The sequence below is a fragment of the Phalacrocorax aristotelis genome, chromosome 13 (genome assembly GCF_949628215.1).
Source record: "Phalacrocorax aristotelis chromosome 13, bGulAri2.1, whole genome shotgun sequence".
Classification (NCBI taxonomy): Eukaryota; Metazoa; Chordata; class Aves; order Suliformes; family Phalacrocoracidae; genus Phalacrocorax; species Phalacrocorax aristotelis.
Window position 1 is genome coordinate 8986150 of NC_134288.1, and position 21526 is coordinate 9007675.

The 21526-nt window shown below is 45.2% G+C and overlaps 1 protein-coding gene across 4 annotated transcripts; it reads left to right on the top strand.

Moving 5' to 3' along the window:
• Positions 1 to 169: 169 nt before the first annotated feature.
• On the top strand, positions 170 to 20282 carry NCOA5 (nuclear receptor coactivator 5). Of its 4 annotated transcripts, XM_075109119.1 has the most exons (10): positions 222 to 341; positions 3685 to 3871; positions 4406 to 4513; positions 8512 to 8578; positions 12074 to 12451; positions 12716 to 12831; positions 12979 to 13105; positions 15323 to 15522; positions 17460 to 17783; positions 18210 to 20282. In XM_075109119.1, exons 2-10 carry the CDS (start codon positions 3709 to 3711, stop codon positions 18863 to 18865), a joined length of 2139 nt encoding a protein of 712 aa, XP_074965220.1. In that variant the 5' UTR covers positions 222 to 341; positions 3685 to 3708; the 3' UTR covers positions 18866 to 20282. The 4 variants fall into 4 exon arrangements, with proteins under 4 accessions (XP_074965219.1, XP_074965221.1, XP_074965220.1 ...); XM_075109118.1 differs by lacking the exons at positions 3685 to 3871; positions 4406 to 4513 and having other exon boundaries at positions 170 to 341; XM_075109120.1 differs by lacking the exons at positions 3685 to 3871; positions 4406 to 4513; positions 8512 to 8578 and having other exon boundaries at positions 172 to 341.
• Positions 20283 to 21526: the final 1244 nt, after the last annotated feature.

Consider the following 21526-nt stretch of genomic DNA (forward strand, 5'->3'; position numbering starts at 1 on the left):
ATCCCGATCCCGGCCACCTCCCGCTCCGCCTCGCGCCGGGTCTCGTGGCGCCACCCAGCGGCCCCGCCCGGCCGCCCCCCGCGGGACTACAAATCCCAGCCTGCCTTGCGGCGGCGCCTCCCGGGGCATGCCGGTAGCCGGGGCAAGGCGTGCCGCTCCGTTTGCCTCGGTAGGCATGGCGGCGGGCGGTACGTCAGCGGGTCGCGCCGTAAAGCGTGACGCGTCGCCTTACCAGCGGCGCTTCCCTCTCTGCTTTGCGACGGCGCCGTGCGGCGGTAGAGGCGTTTGGCGCCTTTGTCCTGGCGGGCGGCGGCCTGTGGCGGAGCGGGCCCGGCGCGGCGGTGAGTCTGCGGGCGGCGGCGGCGGGGCGGCGGCGGCTTCGCGGGGAGCGCTCGAATAAAATACGTACCACAGCAAACCTCGTGGAGGGCTGAGTCCTTCCCGGCCGCCGCGCCGGGCTGGGGCCGGGCCGGGCGTGCCCCGCGGCCTGCGGGCCTTCCGCCTCACCGGCTGGGGAAGCGGCAGCGGGGAGGGCCGGGCCCGCCGGGCCTGCTCCGCTCCCCTCGGGCGGGGGCACGGTGCTTCCCGCGGTGGGGCCAGGGGGGTGCGGAGAGTTAAAGCGCCTCTTCCCCAGTCACGGTGTGTAGCGGGTGATGTCGCTGTGGCGGCGTCCACCGGGAGCACCCGCGGCCTGCTGCGGGAACCGCGGCCCCGGTGAAGCGACAGGCGGCCGGTTGTCCCTCACCGCTGCTGGAGAAGGCTGGGAGTAGCGAGCAGGGCGAGGGCGCCGGCCGGAGCAGCGAGGAGGGCCTTGGGCAGCCGTGGTTTGCGAAGCCCGGCTCGCCTTCTCGCGGCGCGGCGGGGTCGTGGGGAAGGAAGGGGAAACCGTTCTTCGTGCTAACGTTTTCCCTGTGGGCAGCTCTGCCCGGGTGCAGAGGGCCAAGGCGGGTGGGTGCTAGTGCTTCCCCAGAACAGCTCTCCTGGCCTTTAGGGGTGTGGCTGCCCGGCCAGCCTTGGCTCCGAGGTGCTGGGTGGGAAGCTTACAGCTCCTCAGCACCGTTCCTTACGGCGCTGGCTGCCTTTATGTTTGGTTTGGGTTTTTTTTTTTTGCCTTGCCCAGGAACTTGCAGACTTCTGTCTTCAGTGTTTCACTTGTGTCAAATTAATTTCAGCATCCTGCTTCAGCTATCTCTAACTTTCTGAAAGCTGTAGGCCTACTAGTAAATAACTTTGGTTTTAAATGTAAGATTCTTAGGGAAATGTGGCTTTAATTAAATTCCAGAGGATTTATTGGCACATGGGCTGTCCTGTTGTAGGAACCTGCTCGGCCTGGTGCCCGTTTTCTGCAGGGGGGGATTGGCACCTTTAAGCTGCCCAGGTGTGTAGTTGGCTTTCCTGGCTGTGTTTGTAGAAACAGACTTAACGTGGAAATTAGCTGTTCACGTGGTGTGCTTAAAGCTGGGATGACATTCACTTATTCTGGTCTTATGGCTGTGAAGTGGTCTTTAACTATGCAAGGAACCAAATGGTAAGAGGCAGTAAATGCTCTTATATGAAAGCTCTTTGTAATTCAACCTGTCGAAGTGTTTGGGATTTTCTCTTTTGTTTTGAAAGCAACATGAAGCGGAAAAATAACTCCGTTTTTCTTTGTGGAAAGCTCTTGCACCCTCTTCCCCAGCTGTCCCCTACTATCTTCACTCTTAAGAAAAAGAAAAGGGAATTTCTTCCTGCTTTTTAATCTGAAAGTGAAACGTCCTGCCAGCAACACTTACGGGTCTTGTTGACACCTGTTTGCTGTGTGTATACATCCTGTTTGCTATGCATATACGTGATGTCCTGAGACTGCATGTATGGGCTGTGCTGCCTCAGCAGCTGATCGCAGAGGCTCTAAGCCCCCATTCCTGGTGGTGCTCAGAGCCTGGCTAGAAAAGGCTGTGATAACTGGATCCAGCTTGGATGTCACCCTGCTCCGCATGGGAACTTGGCCTAGATGGGTCTTTCCGTGTTTTATAGCCTCTTAATAATTTTGGGAGAAATTTGGAAACTTCTTTTCCATCAGCTGATGAGAACTTGAGCTGCAGTAGTAGAATAGAAGGGAAGCCTAGTCCTTCCATACAGATAAATAGGACAAGATTTGGTACTTCTGACAGGGAAGGTAAAGCTCTGTGTGTATGTGGACAAAGTTACAGGAGCATTGAGGCAAATGTGTTTGAAGAAATTACTTTTTTTTTTGGTTTTGCTTTCTTTTTTCCTTCCTCCCTGTTCTGTCAGTTCAGTTCATTTTCAAAAGTTTATTAGACTGGGATGTGTTGTCTGCTTCCTGCCCCTGCAGGGTTTCCTAAAGGAAGGAGAAAAGTGATATGAGTGTAAAGTTGATTTATCTTAAAAAAGACCCCAAATTTTATGCCTCAGGTCTGGAGTAGATGGATTTTTCATGCCAATTAAGTGTAGTAGAAGCAAGGCTATTTTATATTTTTGGATATTTGACTTGTTTATTTACAGGCTACTTTTAAATTGTAACAAATATAGGTTACTGTTAGGGAGTGTGTTGGTTGTAGGAACCTCATGATTAACAGTAGATGTTTCTGTTGATACACTCATTTTCATCAGCTTTCTTTTTCCAGGTTTCTTGCATGTTATAAAGTCCCATCCTGCATTCCTGTAGGTGAATGTTTAGGAAGTATGACAACTTTACTAAATAGTTTTCAGCCTTTCAAGTTGATCTTGAAAGTTTCAGTGTGTTTTTATTTTTTTTTTAAGCTTTATGTAACAGTTACTTTTAAGCCAGAAAGCGTGAGTCCTGGGTGGGGTTTGATGGCAGTTTTTTGTTGGCTTGGTAGAGTTCGTTATGTTGGCTTTTTGTTTGGTTGGTTGCAGTTTGGGGTGGTGTTTTTTTTGTTGTAGTTCTTTGGGTAAGTTTGTGCAATGAATGTGGCTGGCTGCCCCAGCTTTGTCTGTGATGGTGTGGGTTAATGAAGTGCTTTTTTGCTGTACTGGGGGAGATGAGGTGGTGGTACAGCATTTATGTGGGGGTGGTTAAATTCCCAGCTGTGGACCCGCCTTCTGTGGGAGCTGACATCTGTGTGGTGACAAGGATGTGCTGTTTAGCAGGGAGGGGTATGAATGAGAAACTGGGTTTTCCTGGTATTGGAAAGCTAAGATTTCACATTTAGTGAAGCGATCCAAACATGGTCACTTGAGCATTTAAACAATACTTCCTAATTCAAAGCCTGTATTGAAACATTTGAGTCCTCTTATGCAATGTTGAGATGAGTGTCTCTGCTTATTAAAATATTGCATAAATTTCAACACTTACTACCGGTGGACTGAAGAAATAGCTATGACAACAATGAGTGTATTGAAAAGCTTAAAAATTAAGATGTTTTAGTGGAAAACAAGTTTTATTGGTATCTTAGTTTGGAGTTAAACCATTAAAACTTATCCGCAAAATAACTAGGTTTACTACCTTTCAGTATTACAGAAAAGCTCAACCAAAACGCTGCGGTATACTTTTTTGCCAGACCTCTGTATCCCTTGCCTTGAGATTTCTCTGGAGTGAAGTTTGCATCAAGCAGACCCAGTTGGCTTCTAGTCTGCAAAGCTGTTAAGTTTAATCTTGTTCCAGTGTAATTTTAATGTCATGGATTGAAATTATATGCATGGCCATTTTTCTTTTTTGCGAAGAGTTGGATTTGGAACGAAAGCAAAATGGCTCGAGGACGCAAGAGCAATAGCATCAAACAGAGCGACTTCACTAACAGCACCAATCCTCAGGATTTAGAAAGAAGACTTTTTATCGGCAATTTGCCCACAGACCACATGACTCGTGAAGAAATGGAAGAGATATTTTCAAAATATGGCAAGATCAGGGGTTAGTATATTATCTTATGCCTTTTTGTGGCTGGGAATTCAGTGAGAAATATAACTTTCATGCTTGTCAAATGCTATTTGATGATGGTGATAGGAGTGACTAATGTTGTTCCTAAAAAGTGACCTTCTAATGATAATTTTCTCTGCCTGCATTTTCTCTGAAAAAGTGATTCCCCAGTACAGCTGAAATGTAATGCGTGTGTATCAGCTGTGTTATAGCTTTTGGAGTTGCAGTGTGATGTAACAATCCTCTTCCAAGTGACTCCATAGTCTCTTAATCGAATCTTGGTCACTTCACAGGCTATATTTTGGTCACTGTGTTGTCAGAAGGAAGTTGATCTATGAAATATATTTCAGAGTCTTTAAGCTCTGCATTTTGATCCTGGTAGATTTAGTTTTCCCAGGAGATTTGCATAGTCGTTTCTGGGTAGGGCCTCTTTACTTGTTCATCTGGTGGGGTTACGTGATGGCCTGGGTGTGGGTTAGTACTGTCCCTTAGTTGTAACTGGTCTTGCCCTGCTGTTAACTTTTCCAGCCCTCAGCATGTACCATGGCTATGGGTTCGTGCAGTATGACCGTCTAGAAGATGTCCAGGCCGCTCTGGACGGTGAGAAGGGTCGCCTTTATAAAGGGTATAGATTAGGTAAGGAAAACTGATCCGTGCTCTCCTACTGACCCTAGCATGTGTTCTGGTAGAAAGAGTGCTTTTTTTTTTTTAAAGCTCTCTTGAAAGATCATTATGTGACACTTGCCTGGTGCTAGTATAAAATCCCTTTTACTAGGTATGTATTTGCCTTCTGAGTTATTTGCTGTAAGTGCAATGTGGTTCATCTGCAGCGTTTTGTCTTGCCACGTAGGTCTTACTCTGAACTTATTTTTAAGTATTAGTATTTGAAAAGCTCTGTTACCCTGTGTAAGAAACTGTTCAACATGTAAGCCCTGGAACGCAATCACTGAAACCTCATACAGTTTTAGAGACATTTGTAAACCAATATCGGGCTTCATCTTGACAGGTTCAGAGGAACTGGTCACAGCACTTTGCAGCTCCTTAGATAAGTAATCTTAATTTGGATTTTTTTGCACATGTGAATTCAATCTGTAAGTAGTGCTATAAATACTGGGTGCTTTAAAAAGGCCATTTTCATAAAGATGAAAATAATCCTAAATATGCTGGGAGCAAACAAACAGAAATGAATGCTAAGAAGTCTAAGAGTAATCTACTAAATGCAAGCAAAAAAAATTCGCTTTCAGGGTAAACCTCTACTAATTTAAAGAAAAAGTTTGACGTAGGAAGAAATGAAAGGAGTAATAAATAATGACTTGTGGGAAGGTGTGTGTACAAGAGCAAATATGAGCCTGAAGGTGGAAATGGAGACAAATAGACAAGGAGGCTAGAAGGATACAAGAAGAAGTAATGGCCAGCTTTGCTAGAAGCTTAAACAGGAACAACTGCGGCTTTTTTAGAAGCTGAGGTGTAACTGTCTGGAAATTATAAAATTTCTCACTGGAAAGGACCACCTAGTCTTCGGTTAATGTTTCTGCTGTCTATTTTTGAAGAGGCAGAAGGTGTTGGTTTCGATTTAGTTTCCATTTCAGTAGCAAGCTAAGAAAGGTAAAACAGCAGCTACCAAAACTAGACCTTTCAAAAAATTAAATCAACGTCTTTGAGGCTCAGTGAAATGAAGACCTGCCTAAGCTATTAGTGTTGTTTTTCCACAAACGTCGGAAAACTAGGGAATTTCCAGGGACCTAGCAGAATACTGCAGATGTGCCAGTAGGCAGTGTAAATGGGATGAGCCTGGCATCAACCCCTGATAACGAAGGGATTCTTTCACCTGACTCTCAGTGAGAAGTGAATTAATGCCCATAAAAATAATCCTGTCAAGCTAACTTATTCTTATTATACTGCAAGTTTTATGGTGGGAAGTAGCAGTGTTGATGCAAGAGTTCTGTAAGATGTTTGATTTGATTAAGGAACTAGAACAATTAAAACAACATAAGGCTGAATGGATTTCAAATGAATCTCTGTGTAACATAGATGAAATTCCTCAGTGCTTTGAATGGTGTGCTGGAAAAAATTGATTCCTGGCCAGACAGTGCTTTTATAAGTGACTTGGAAAGAAAACTCACAGTCATGTTTTAAAAAGAGAAAATGAAATAATGAAGATTAAGTCACTGATGGTGAAATGACTTGGACTTCTTCCTAAGCTGGTTGCAGGCAGAACTGAGCTATCAGTAAAGCCAAAAGAGAAGATCTGCACCTAGCAGCAGTGCTTTTGTCATTCTTAGCTGTACAAAACACAGATTTGTAAGTAGAGAGGTTTTGGTACCTGTGGGGTTTTGCTGCTGGAATACTGTGTTCAGTTCTGGTATGTCTGGTTCAAAAAGGATAATGCTAAATTGGAGAAGCCTCAAAAATCTGAAGAAGGCTTAAAGAATCGAAGAACAAGCCCTAGAAAAAGCCTCAAGATAAAGGAGAGGTGTGATCTGTGTGTTACAGACAGACCTGGAGACAAGTGAGTTTTAATCTAATAGGCATAGGTCTGACAAGTCCCTAAATGGAAGTAAATGGTTTTCTTTAACAGCAAAGTAATTTACTTCTGGAATAACTTATTGGAACTTTGGTGGCTTCTGTGCTCTGAAGACTTTTAAATTGGAATTGGATGTTTTGCTAAAAGTTAAGCTCTAGCTCAATGCCGCTGCTGCACTTGAGATAGGAATGTGATTCAGGAAACTCTTGTCACCTGTGTTTATTGAGAAGGTTATGCTGTATGATTACAGTGGCCCTGTCATCTCAAAATCCTACAAAACATAAGACTATTTTTTTTCTCAGTTTTGTCGATGTTCAAATATTTAACCTGTAAATGCTGTTGGCATTAAATAAAATGTTATTAAATCTCTTCGTTTTGCACAAGAGAAGGATCCCTGTCAAAGGTGTTTTTTCTTCTAGTAAAGTATTTTTGTTCAGATTTAAATACTTTTTTTTTAATTTGAAATAAATGTATGGTATTGAGTGTAAAAAAATCACAGGTTTCTGCAATGGCATCTTAAAACAGAAAATAAAAATAATCTTAAACCAAAGAAAGCAGATAGTGTCTTGCTTAAAGGTAACACTTGACTTTGGGGTGGGGGGAATTCTCAACTAAAAAAAATAAATGCAAGGAGAACAGTTGCTTCAGTTATGCAGTCTGACTATTAAATATAATTGCGAATAACACAACAAGGTAAAAGGCTTTGGGAGAGTTTAACTCCAGTATTGCATTATACTAAGGCTTCCACAAATGCGTAGAAGTGTTTTCAGATCTTTAATGAGAAAATATGTAGGGAATAGATGTCCATCAAATTTGGTTTGTGACAGTAGACAGTACAGCTGTACTTGATCCTGGAGAGACTGCTTTGTGGTCCTGTGAATGTTGTTATGCTGCATTTGTAGCTAATGTTCTGATGGCACTTGCTTCTCTCCTCCCACAAAAAGAGAACATGCTGCTTCTTGACAAATTTAGCAAAATTAGAACTAATCCCTTAATTCTAATTTTAATCTTGAAAGTAATGAAGGATGGTTTGGGAAGTTACAGAAGATTTTAAAACTGAGTCTGCCTAAAGACATTGTAGCATGTTTATTCTCTTGCAAGAGCTTTGAAAGTAGTTAATGTAAACAACTAATAAGAAATTTTAATTGTTGATAGATTCTCAGGGGGCAGATAGGACCTAGATTGGTTTTGTTCTTTTCCTTAAAAGGCTCTCTGAGTAAAACACCTGAAGTCATTTCTGTTTGTTCTTGCCCCCCCCGCCCCCCCCCTCCCCCTCGTACATTATTTCATCTTCAAACATCAGTTATGGAAGGCTTTGTTTCTTCATGGTAGAACAGTACGGACCCCTGCCAGTTCTGGGCAGCTTCACTTTTTCTGGTTAAGGACAAGACTGTTTCTTCAGTTTTCTTACTTCTTTGTATTTCATTTCATGGTGTTTATCATGGAGATGCTCAGAAGCCAACCAGTTTTCAAATTTCTGATCTGTTGCATCAGTTTGCATCATGTTAACAGTAGTGTTTTGAATGCACCATGCTGACTTCATAAGGAGCTTGTGCTTGAGGCTCCTTGGATCCCGTTTCCTCAGTGGTGGAGGCTGTGCAACTTAATGCTGCAGCAGTCCCTTGGAAGGCAGTTGCATGTGCCACTTGAGAACCCTTGGATTATATTCAACAAGGGTAGCGGCATGTTCCATTGAACAGGACTGGCTGTGAACTTAAGACTGTGCTGGCCATCAGCTTCCTTTCCTGGAGGTTTTCAGACTCTGCTTTTTCTCCTAGAGTCCATGAGTCGCTTTCTGCTCGCTCATAGACTGCAGAAGAAAGAGGGTTCTCTTATGGAATGAAGAGTCTGGATGTAGGCCTGAATGTAAAGGGTTAAAATTTCACCCAGGCTGTCCACCCTATTTTGAACTCAGAAATCCATGAAAATTTCATTACATTGTACTATCTAAACTTAATAAAAAATTGTCAAAGTGACAATGTCTCTCTGCTGAATGGACTTTCTTGCACCATCTGGATGTTGTTGAGCTTAAGTTGCTTTCATTTGAATTGTGCTGATGATCTTTTTTTGTTCCATAGCATTGAACAGATGGGTTGATTATTCTTTACAGATATTAATAAAGCAGTGGAAAGAAGAAATATGAATAAGGCTTCATCAAGGTCCAGTCCGGCACGAAGGTAAAGTACCTGGAAGCAGTGAGTTATACTAGGAAGGTCAGGCTTTTAGGGCATGAGCCCAGCGGCCTGTGCTAAATGTCTGTGTCTCTTCCCTACCACCACCTCCCCAGTCAAACAGAGATGCTCAAGCGAGGCAGTTGGGACGTGGCCGCTCCACCTCTAAGAGCCCTTCTGGTGCTGACACCTCAGGAGGCACAAGGGAAACCTCGTGTCTGCTGCTGTTACTACAGCTAAGCACTGTGTTTTGCAGCACAGGTTGTAAGAGACTTGTGAGGAAGAATACACTTGATGTTTGCTCCTGCCTCAAGTGTCAGAGAAGCCAAGGCATATATAGACAACGCCGAGGGGCTGTAGTATTCCCAGTGCCATGCTGCAGAGGACTTCAGGATCTTGCCTCTTCTGATGTTGAAAGCTTCACTTGCTGAAATGAGACTGGAAAAGACACGTGAGCAAATCACAAGACAGAGCAAACATCTCTATTGCACTGTCCTGTCTGCATGTGTGCTTGTATTCTCAGTACCTGGAACCAATCCCCTCTGTCCAGTTAGTGATGTGTACCTGCAGCTTCTCCTGGTTTCCCATCCCTCGGTAGGCACAGTGTGCGCAGCTCCTGCACATCCTCTGTGTGTGAAGTTACAGGCAGGTGGAGAAGACAGACTGTCCTGTCGCAGGAAGACTACTTCAGTTCCTTTCCGTGGCATTACTAGGGAGAACACAAAGACGTGCTGTGGTTACAGTTTGGTATAAGGTGTGCATCTTCTATGCCTATACTGTAAAGCTTTCCACACAAAGGAGTGTTACATGTTGGACTTGAAGGTAATCAAGCTCTCCCGTGTCTGGTGTGCTCTACTAACTTGATCTGTTAAATTACCAAAAATGGGGAAAAAGTGCAACTAGCAAGACATCTACCACCAAAAAACAGCGACTGAGTAGCTTCAGTTCTTGGCATCATCTGGGTCTTTTGTATGTTGTGCACTTACCCTGCACAGGGCCAAATGTGCTTGCAGAGACAAGCACGTGGGCATCACCCAGGAAGTGCTTCGGACACACATCTGGGGGTTCCCATTACAGATGCAGCAAGCCTTGGGCCTGGGCAGTGTCAGGTGTGCTCAGTGCTGGTGTGAGGCCCCCAAAAACACTGCAAGTACAGGAACAGCAGGCAGTGATGGCACACCTTCTGCCTTAGTGGCACTGCAGGTGTGTAGTGGAGGTTACAGACCACATTGCAGAGGGTCAAGCGGCAGACACTGATGCCTTGGGACCTGTGTTATCCTGCATGTATGCAAGAGCAGATGCCCATGTCGTGGACCCTGAGGAGCACTGAAGGTGTGTGAGCCATGGGCAGTGGTGCTGTGGGCACTTGGCTGTGGACTGGACTACTGCCACAGCTGCTGAAGTGCTTGTCACAGTGGCACCAAAGCCTGGATTCCAGCTGACACTGCAGGCACCATGGCCATCCCCTGTTGCTAGCGCCAGGTCCCAAGCAGCACCATGGGCATGGGTGGCAATGAGGTCACGGGCACACAGACAGTGGATGATGGAGCCTGGACCACGCTGCGGGCATGTGAACAACAGCCGCTGATGCTGGGGTGCAGAGTCCCATGCTGTACCACAGGCAGTGGTGCTAAGCCAGTGGTACCGAGTCCTGAGCAAGTGTGGGCAGCAGTGCTGATGCTGCTGAGGAGTTGGACTATGGTGACAGAGGCGTGGAAGCAGAAGGCTGCTGTCCCTTTGTGCCGCTGCCTCTGCAAGCGGCAGGGCAGCAATGCAGGTGCAAGAGCAGAAGACACCCGCACCACGTCTGTACTTCTGTTGCAGTTATGCATTGTTCATTCTGGATCTTTTTGTCTCTGCAGATAATGAATGTGGCCTGTTCTGGTCACCCCCCACTCCAGCTGGAATAAATGTCATATGCCAAACAATTACACTGCATCTGGCTGTTTTGCTATGTAGTCTTACAGCTACAGAAAGATCAGTTACTCAATATCCATTAGAGCAAATCAGAGGTTTCCCCAGAGCTTCTGCCATCATTCGCTGTAGGCTGGGGGGAAGGGGACAATGATGTGTTTTTCCCATGGGATGTGTTTTCAACGCCGATCACAAACAAAAGTGGATTTGTGTGTCCAAAAAGCTGAAGGAGTTTACACTTGTTTGTGTGCAAATACAGCATTTCTTTTACAGGAGGAGGTTATATATGCTCTTGGTGGCAACACTGTAGTTTGTCCTAAGATCTGTTTTGTGTCTGACACAAAAATAGAGAACGCCAGCACTCCTGCGTATCCCCCAGCACAGCTGGGTGTCTAACCACCAACGTCCATGCACAGACTGCACATCCATCACATTACTGTCCGCTCTGTCTGACAGTGAACTTGGGCACATCTGTCTTGCTGCTTCCGCTGTTCTCTCCAGCTGACTGCTACGTTAATGCACTGTACTGCAAGCAGGCTTATATTCTGCTTACCATTCATAAACTAGATCAGGCTGGTAGAGGGCTCTAAAAATCTGTCAAGTTTTGGAAATAAAAAATTCAAAAAACTGGGGTTTTTTTTTTAATGGTTGTCAGTATCTTGGGGAAAGAATATTCCAAACACGAAGCTCAATAGTTTCTCTGCAAGACTTTTTTTATGTTTGGCTTAGACTACAGTGAAAGTTATGATTTTTTCTGGAAAACAAAATATGACCTTGGAAAAAACCCTACTGTTTTGGGAAGAGATGAAGACTGGAATGTTATTCTTCCTTGACTTCGAAGACAGTGCAGTACAAAGTCTGAATGACGTGGATCATTCAGATGTGACAAAGAAGCCTGTTCCTGCTGAGGATGCCATTCTCGTTGGGTTTAGTACCCTCTTAACATGGGGCATTGTAAACATAAGACTGGCTTTCTACAGAAACTATCCCTTCAAATCCAGGACGCAGTGGTAGCTATCATTGTTTTCTGCTAGCAGCACAAACCCAACTGCAACATGGAACCTACAGTGTCTTTGGTCACAGCAAGCTCCTTTTTTAATCATATGCCAGTAATGAATGAATTCAGGTATTCTGCTGTCATTAACTAGTGAATTTAATGGATCCCTTGAATGTTCCTGGCTATTGAATATTTGTGGGTATTGGGATCCAGCACCTTAAATTCTCTCAAATTTGCAAAAATTTGTTGAGTAGATGACCTGTGGTTGATGTTAGAGGCCAGAGGCCTTGAAACAGTAGTTTCTGAGGTGCTGGTTCTCTTCTTCCACAGGTGCTCTGCACTTCTAGTGATGGTCCATTAAGGAGCTTTCTGGGTCTTGTTTGGCTATGATAAATATTGGGATTAAGAAGCTTCTCTAGGCTCCTTCTTCAACAAATATATTTTTTTTTTGGCAATTCTTGCTATAGTGGGATAGGAGGGAGGATTCAGCTGCTGAGAAGGGTTGCTTTGGCACCTCAGGTAAGAGATCTAGGGGTAGCAGTACTCGTGTCATTAGCAGTCTAATGGAATTTCCCTGGTGTTTTCCTCAGAGAGCCATATGCCTACGGGGATGGCCGAGATGCCAGACGCGACCGCTCCCCTCTTCGGGGGAGCCCACGGAGAGACCCCAGAGATGGCAGGGATGGTAGAAACGGGCGAGATTCCAGAGACACTCGAGACATTCGAGCTAGAGACATGCGTGATGCCAGAGACCACAGGGACCCACGGGACCTGCGAGACCCACGGGATATCAGGGATCCAAGAGACTTGCGGGACCCTCGTGATGTTAGAGATCTTCGTGACCCACGGGAGCCACTGTATGATCGATACAGGGATCCACGGGATATGAGGAATCCACGAGATGTGAGGGATCCACGGGATATGAGGGATCCACGGGATATGAGAGACCCTCGGGACCCTTTGTACAGGTAATTTCCACGGGATCGTATTTGCCAACACGTTTTTATGGTGATCCTGCCTCAATGGCTGCACTAGTTTGAGTGGTGTCAGGCATTTAAGATCAGGGAATTGCTTTGGCTGGGGACAGTTGGGTGCCTGCTTTGTGTCTTGCGAGGAGCAGGTGGGTACTTCAGAAATTAAACTTGAGGAAGGTCTGTGTGTGCTGTATTGGCAAAAGTTACTGCCTCAGACTGTGTGGAGCATGGAAATCCTTGGTTCTTTAAATGTTGCAGACGAGATGAAGCTTATGACCGTTACCTTCGCCTTGAAGACTACTATCGGCGGAAGGATGACTCTTACTACGACCGTTACAAAGAGCATTTTGATAGAGCACCAGTGAATTCAGAAGGTGAGTACCTTTAACATTATAGTGGGCAGACTGATGTTCTCCCTCTGGGAGGATGCAGGAGATGCCTGCAGTGCCAAGTGCGTTGCGTTCTGTGACGCTCCAAGCAGCTCCAAAAGGCATTGTTCTGTCCCTGTGGCTCGCTTTCAGACCGTCTGAAGCGTGAGGAGCGGCGCCGAGAGGAGCTGTACCGTCAGTACTATGAGGAAATCAAGAGGCGATTTGATGCAGAGAGACCTGTGGATTGTTCTGTGATAGTGGTGAATAAACAGACAAAGTAAGAAAATAGTTATGACCCATTTTATGTTTGCATGGTAGAAGAACATGGAATTAAACTTAGTCCTGCCTTGAGACTGTTTGTCTTACAGGTTGCTTTTGAGGAGTGTGGCTTTAGAGCCCTCAGAAAGCTACAGCTCTTGCTGCTGTTCTGAGAAGATATGTTGATGAGACGGAGAAATGTTGTATCTTGTGCTTTACTTTTATTTCCTTCTTGTCACCTATCACTATACCTTCTCCTGATACTTTTCTACCTACTTTTCATATCAGCCTACTGTCGCGACAGGTTATAGTGGCCTGTACTTGTTATTCATGGGTTGAATGATGTGGAACTTATTAATATACGCCAACCAGCAGATAGTACAGAGCAGTTGTCAGGGTGGAGTTGCGGGGGTGTTCGTTTCAGAGCTCCTCTCAGATCAGTGATTAGGTTAGACACCAGTCAATACTGTTAATCCAATGTGCAAGAAGCATAAAATCACTGCTGGAAGTAGTCATGAACGATATCAAGAGCATGTGTAAGTAGTAACCAGGGTGATCTCATGCAGCAGTGCGAACACTTACTGGGGTTTCCCCACACAAACACAGTGTGTCTTTTTATTGTGCTAAATGCAAGATTGTTTATCTAGAAGCAAAATTCAGGCCATCCTTGTAGAAAGGTGTGCTTTCTCTTGGAATATAAGGACTTAAAACAATTTTAGGAGTCAAAGGGACTTGTATCAAAAATGTTAGTATATCCTTAGTTTGGAGAGCAGGCACTGTGTTGGGAAGAGAGGGGTACACCTATGCCTGGTACAGTGGGAGGAGGGCTGTAATGATGGCACCAGTCTGATGTCTTTATCTCTACAAATAAATATATTAAAGAACAGCAAAGATGTAAATAAATCATAGATCTGGGTTAGGCTCTGAGGAAAATGTCTGCCAAGGGGAAATTTAAAGCTCTGTCTCCTCAGCCCTTCAGAAAAAAACATCATGAGTTGGTTTTATTTAACTTTGCTGTGTCTGTGAGGCAGGAAGAGAGAGCTGTGCTTGCCTGATCTGGTGGTAGAAGACAGAACAGGAAATCGGAACAAAGGAAGCAGTGAAACTAGAAGTATACTTCTGTGGTTTGCTTTTAATGGGGTTGATTACCTATTGGAACAAATCTTGAAATTTTACATTCTTTATCTCTTGGTGGCTAAAAGTCTTGGAAGGTATTTTAATAGACCACAAGTTATTGTACTCGATACAGGGAGAATTTTTTGTGCAAGAGGGTCAGCTTAATATCCTAAAGATCTTTTTGGTCTGTAACATCTACAAACCTTAAGAGCTGGAGTATGTTAACAAGTCTTGGGTGTTGAAGCATTAATGTCACCTACTATAGACCTGTTGAAAGATGACTCCCAAATAACTTAGATACACAGTTGGTGTGACTTAGAAATCCTTAAAAAGACAGTTGGTGGGGGGAACAGTTTTAGTCACCGTTATAATGTTTGCATCCAAAGATGATAAACTGAACCTCTTTCAAAAGATGTTGGTGCACGCAGACTAAATTTCTCAGAATGCACATGCAGTCAGTATTGCAGTTTTGGTACTTAGTATAGTAAGCTTAGAGAAAGGCTTGAAAACTTTAAGCTCAGCTGTATGAGCCATGGTTTGTTGTTTGGAATGGGAAGTTTGTAGGCTAGTGGACACAGGAACAGTGGCTCCAAGTGAATGTTTATGGATGGGTAGCTATCCTCTGAAAATTAATCTTCTAAGTCCAGAAGTTGGTCTGTGCTACAGTGAGTTAGGATAAGGCGCATTTGAAAGGTTAAGATACTGAATGTAGCACAAGTAGCTGACTTCTGTAGGTTAGCTGCTCTGCTGTGTACTCCTGAGATCTCTGCAGGCATAAATTACCTCACATAATGAATCCAGTTTAAACACATTTATACATAAGCAAATTTATAATAGTGTCAATCCCTTTGCAAACACTCTGTTTCCCAGCTAAGCTGAGGCTTGGTTTGTAATCTATTTCAGTTAAACTGAAATGACTGATCAGATCAAAATAAAGGTAGGTTATGGGCTTTTATGTTATTGTAATGAGATTGATTTAATACTGTCCTGTCAAACATTATGAAGTTTGGCAAGCCATCAAAAAAGTGAATCTGAGATGATGGAGAGGGTGGATGTGCCCGGATTTCTCTTTCTGTATGTGACTGACTTGTTAAACTCTGCTGGCTTTGCTTTGTGGTAGGGAGTACGCGGAGTCAGTGGGGCGGAAGGTGCGGGATCTGGGCATGGTAGTGGACCTGATCTTCCTCAACACAGAGATGTCACTGACGCAAGCCCTGGACGATGTGAGCAGAGGAGGGTCTCCTTTTGCCATTGTCATCACCCAGCAGCATCAAGTTCACCGCTCTTGCACTGTTAACATCATGTTTGGCACCCCACAAGGTACTGAGGTCTCAGTAGGCTGTTTAGCTCTGTGGTCGCTGAACAGCTCTAAATGCTGCTTTAGAACACTTTCAAGCAGAATCATGCAGGACAAAGCTCAATCTTGCTGTGACATAAGTAGTTATTAAGGCTTGACACCATGTCATAAATGTAAATGTCATTATTTACAAGTTTCCATAATACTTTATTTGTCCCATGTCAAAAGGACTGTCTAATTTCTGCCAAGAGGGAATCTTAGCTGCATTCTTAGCACCTAACATCACCAGCCTTTGCATCTTAGGGCAAGTCATGAACCCCGGCTCTAGAAATGACTGCATTGCATTGGTAGATTTCTGAGTAATACCAGTCCAACCTCAGTTTATCACTTGTTGCTCTCAAAGAGAGCCTGTTTGGAATGTGATGAATTACAGAACAGATTTTAAAACCAAATGTGAATTAAGGAGAACGGAATAAGGATAGCGTATTCGGTCAAGGTAAAGATCTGATCGTGAAACTGGGAAGATACACATACAAAGTGATTTGGTGTACGTGCACCACTTTCATGGAGCTAAAATGGCATTTTAGCACCATTTACACTCATCGCATCACTTTCCATCTCAGGGTGTGACTTAGTTGTTGCGAGTGTGAGGGTGGGTGTAGGTATTAAAAAAAAGTCTTGTCAGAATGTGATTCTGGAAAGCTGCCTTTTGCTCTGATCAGGTTCTCTCTCCCTTATTGTGTTCTCAAGTGATGTTTTGTGAGGTTCGTCTGGGAGAGTAAGCTTCTGAATGCACAGTCACTGGTTTTTGTGTGCTTACTGACTGAAGAAGCCCGGTTTCTTTTAACATTGGATGCAGATGTGAGGGGAGGGTTCTCTCATTTCCTGCACAAATACAGCTCATGGAGAATTTCACTGGGCTTTCCACTGCCCTTGGTTTTAACTCCAGCTCCTTTGGTTTAACACCCGTCCTCCCAGCAAAGCTTCTCTTCTTCTTTACTGGATCTAACGGTGTATCAAATCTGATAAGAACCTCAGTCATTTGCTCATATCCACAGCTCTTTCTAGAGAGTAAATATGCTCACTTGAACGGCCGCAGCCACCTTTCCATTCACATTAGTTTCATGGAACTCTTTCATAACTTGTGCACAGCGTAATGTTAAAATGAACCCCAGTTTTCTGTTCTGAGGAAAAGGGTGGTAGGATTTGATGATTTGCAGGTGATCAGAAGGTAAAGGCCTTCCCTTCACCCTTGGGTCTCCCTGCTTAAATCTGTCTCCAGGGAAGTATTTGCATGTGTGCGTTGTGAGGTGGAAATAATGACCTCAAAAACTTTAAAAGGCAAGTGCAAAAATTGGAATTGACCATTATTCATTGTATTACAGAAGAACTTGATTGCTGCTTATTGCGCCAAATCAGTAAACATGAGCAGCAAAGTGACATTGAATCAGTGCTGCTTCCCTCCCCATCTCCTGCAGGCGCACGTGCTGTATTAAGGCATTGGCAACACAGAACCAAAAAGCATTCCCATCGCTGACCTGCTCTGGGAAGCTTTAGCAGCCTTCAGAGGGCAAGTTCTGGATCTGTCCATGACTTTAGCAGTAGAATGGCTGGAACTGTCTCCTCTTGGAGCACAGAGAATTTATGTGAGAGGTAGAGGGAGCTGCTTTCCCTTTTAATCGGGTGAGAGGCAAGAAAGACATTTCTTGGGCTGATACGATATCTTCTCAGAGCCTTCAGCTGTGGAAGTAAAGGATGGCCTTGCTGGGTGATAGCCTTGAGCCTTTTGTTGGGTTAGGAAATTGAGTGTTACTGCGTGCCTGGGAAGCTTCCCAAGTCTACGCTTGCAATCCCAAAGTAGCGCCTGCCTGCTGAATGAGATGTGCTGGTGTGTGTGAGGCAAGGCACCTCCTGTTAACATCACTTTGGTTTACTTAAGACATCTATTTCCCTTGTGCAGAACACCGCAACATGCCCCAGGCTGATGCCATGGTGCTGGTGGCAAGGAATTACGAGCGCTACAAAACAGAGTCACGGGAGAAGGAACGCGAGGAGATTGCCCGGCAGGCTGCCAAGATGGCAGATGAAGCAGTTCTGCAGGAGCGGGAGCGCCCACCCCCCATGGAGGAGGGTGTCAGAGGAGGTCACCCTCCAGGGATTCAGACTCTCTTGAACCTGCTGGCAGACAATCGCTATCTAACTGCTGAGGAGACTGATAAAGTAATTAATTACTTGAGAGACCGGAAGGAACGGTTACTGAGGGGAAGCACTGATTCTCTCCAGGGTAAGTTTCTCAGCCCCAGACAAGGCTATTAATGGTATAGTTTGTGGACCCTTTGGGCTGGGACCCGAAAACAGTCCTGGTACTGCAGAGGAGTCTTAGTGTTGTAACTTCCTCACACACTGCCTCATTTTATTGAGGTGGATGTGTCCTTGGGAGTCCTGAGACAATTCAGATCTTTCATGTGAAAGACCTTTTCTATTGGATTCTCTCAGGGAAACCACGGGACTGTCATAACTGGCTTGGCCGCTACACAAAGGGCAACAGTTGTGCTGAATGGCTTGGATTCCCCAAGCTGTGCAGCTCTCCTGTTCAGAGGGTGGCTATTCATAGATGCTTGTGTCTTTGGTAGCTGTTTCGCTGGTTTTCTTTAGGTGCCCCTTCAAGGGCATTTGCAAGAGTTTTAACCCTTGTTTCTTTCTTTCCCAGCATCCATGTCAAGACAGTCTTTGGGGGCACCTTCAGGATCGTCTCTGGGTAGTCAGTCCAGCCTTCCAAGCTCTCAGTCTCATCAGGGTTCACAGCCTCTGGTCTCTGCTCCTTCTGTTCCAGTGTCCTCTTCTAACCCTCAGCAGGAGCTTCAAGCAAAAATCCTCAGTCTCTTCAACAGTGGGGCGGCGGCAGCAGCAGCTGCTGTAGCAAACAGCAGTTCTGCAGCCTCTGCAGGCACTTCAGGTGGCACTCCGAACCAGAACTTTGCTAACATGGCCAGCGGTCAGGCCCGGTCAGCACAAATGAGTGCTGGAAATTTAAACCAGGCTCAGCAGAGATTGCAGACTCCAAGCACACAGCTTCCTGCTCTCCAAGGCCCTTCAAGAAATGCAGGTCCAAGACCTGGAGCTCCTCCACAAGCTCAGCCGCTCTATGGTCAGCACCAAAATCGCCTCCCTGCACCTGGCAATGTACCTGCTCAAAGGCCAGTATCTTCTGGTATCAACTTTGACAACCCTAGTGTACAGAAAGCCTTGGACACCCTTATCCAGAGCGGTCCTGCACTCTCCCACCTAGTGAGCCAAACCGTGGCTCAGGGGAGAGCAGGGTCCTCAGCCCAGCAACCTATGGGTTCCTTCCAGCGACACTATTAAAGCTGAGCTGTCAGGCCCTTTCCCCTTCCCTTTGCCATTCCATACTTGTAGCCGTTTAAAGTGTCTCCTGTCCTTGACATGGGACAAATGCCCCTGGATATGCATGTCCTCTCCACTTTGGCGAGAGTGTACCCCCAGTGGCATTGCTGCTGACTGTTGCTAGCGCTACCTTTCCTCACCTTGGTCTGGTTAGCAGTTTTGGGAGAAGAATGCTTTATTTTCTCAGCGGCACAATGTGTTAAGAGCCGCTTTGGATAATCGGTTGTTTTGTCCAGTCCCAGAAGCTGCTGCAATGACAGTCCTGCATTTTCCTCACTCCCAGTAGCTGGTGTACCTTCACATTGCAGTGCAGTCTGGTCTCGCTAGATGGTCTTGGTAGTTTTGCATCAGTGGTTTTGAGGAAATAGGGACTGAACAGAGCGGTACGCTGACTGGGCCTTCTTGGAGACCCACCTTTTTGGAATGGGCACTATTTTTCTTTGGATTTCTTTTTTTATTTCTTTTTTTTAATGACATATAAGCCAGTTGGAAAGTACAGTGGTAGCGCTAGCAGCTGAAATCATGAAGCACATGCCTGACCGCTACTTGGTAACCCAGGACCGTGCCATTTGGTCCTTCTGTAGCTGGACTGTCATGTCCTGGCACAGCGAGGGCAGAGGAAGCCTCCTCACCTCGCCCAGCTCACGGAAACTGGCAGCTTTGGTCTGAGTACTGTGGCAGATCTGAAACACAAGAGCTTCCAGCCAAGGCAGAGATTTCAAATGGTCTGTCAATTTTCCTACACCAAGTGTTAAGATCAATCTGTTAAATTTGGCCTATAAATTTCCTTTTCTTATAATCTTGTTTTGGGACAGGTGGTTACTGTAGCCCAACAGCTCAGCCACAGCCACACCGATGTGCTGCTGGCCCTCCCTTGGGAATACCTGCAGCCAGTTAGTAGTGGTGAATGTCTGCTCTCTGAAACTTCATCTCACGTTGGTGGGTGTTTTGTCCATCTAAGGTGCAGAGGCAGTGCCAAGATGCAATACCATGATTTTATACATTTTTCTCAACACTTTGGTAGCTGCAGCGGACAGTTGAGTGGAAAATCGGGCAGTGATTTCACCGTGTTTTTAACCAGTAACTTTGATACCAGAAAACATCCCTTAACTATGTGGTCCTCCCCGTCACGGCCTTCTTAGAGTCTGTAGGTGTCCTTCAGAGAACCAAAAGAAACTAAGAAAGCAGTGTTCTTGGAGCAGAGGATTTTCTTTGTCCCAGGTGGTTTGTGTTGTAGCATTTTTTCTTTCCTCTCTGTGCTGTTAACAAGAGGACATTACTTTTTAATAAAAAGGCAGGAAAAACGTTTTGTTGTTTTTTTGACACTTGACAGCCCAAGTATTACTGGAATACAATATTCCACTGCGTTTGCCATTACTGTCTTCTTCCAGATGAGTTGTGTCAGACGCTCCCTGGCACGGGATGCTAAGCAGAAAGCATACGAACCTTACTGTGACCCACTGCGAGAATATTGTAGTCTCAGTTTATAACGCTTTGGTTTTAAAGTACCTCACAGGTACTTATTCTGGCACAGTGGACTTGGACGATATCGGGCAGAGCAGCCCACATGTCCATTGAGGGACCTGCGTTCTGGAGCAGAGCATGGCAGGGGTTGGTGGGAGAGGTCCGGAGCGACTCCGGCGGCTGCTGGTGGTGGGAGGGGAGGGTGCACGCTTGGGCCAGCGGTGAGCTGGTCCGGTGTCTGTGCCGCAGCTGCTGTTCATTGTATGGCTGCTGCATGAAGCTAGGGCTACAAGTCCCCGTGCATTTAGCACTGGCCTTCCTTGACTTTGTGCTGCCGTCACTACACAACCTAAAATTGGATCAACATATGTGTGTCTTCCATCTTTATTCCTTCCAGTCTCTTTTTATCAGATCCCTTTCTCCATCCCTGCAGCCCTGCAGACAGGTAAAGCATCTTTTCTGGGGTGATGAGAAATTTGATTTAGCTTAAACATGGGAACTGTGGTATGTGGGAGAGGCTGTTCCTCTCCTGATGTTTTGCTTCCTCTGCCATCTGCTGCTCCTTGTCGGGCCTTGGTCCTTGTTATGGAAATGGTAGCAGCCAAGTGCAAAATAGCTGTGGAGACTCTGGAAGCAAGTGAAAACTCCCTGTGCAAGTAGTGAAGGGTGTAATAAAATCATTTATTGCATTTTGTGCAGACTGGAGTCTAGAAAAATGAATACAGGAAAGCAGTAAAGCATTAACAGGGAGCATTCAACAGCTGAGGAGCCACTCCTCCATTAATACCTGCACAGAGAACACAGGGTCTGTACTGAGGCGGCCGAATGCACAATACTGAAACACTCACAGAAATTAAATGCAAGCCTAATACTCTTTTTTTTTTTTTTTTTTTTTTGGTTTGCAACCTGTTTTATTTACAAGGTTTTAAACTTCATTGCATTGCTCTGCACACAGATTCTCTAAAACACAAAGCATACTGGTCACTACATGTCTATTGAAATATTGCACTCGAATAAAAGTCACTTGAATGGACGCAGAACATCTAGCTACAGTGATTAAAAGATTATTGAATGAACTGACTTTGTGATAACATTCATAACAAATATATTGCACATGTAGCACAGAAAGTGTTGTAACCAGCAAATCTCAGACCTTTT

Coding starts and splice junctions, on each gene's coding strand:
- NCOA5 (XM_075109119.1), top strand. CDS start 3,709: ATGGCTCGAGGACGCAAGAGCAATAGCATCAAACAGAGCGACTTCACT. Junction 3,872..4,405: donor AAAATATGGCAAGATCAGGG/GTTAGTATATTA, acceptor TAACTTTTCCAG/CCCTCAGCATGTACCATGGC. Junction 15,523..17,459: donor CATGTTTGGCACCCCACAAG/GTACTGAGGTCT, acceptor TCCCTTGTGCAG/AACACCGCAACATGCCCCAG.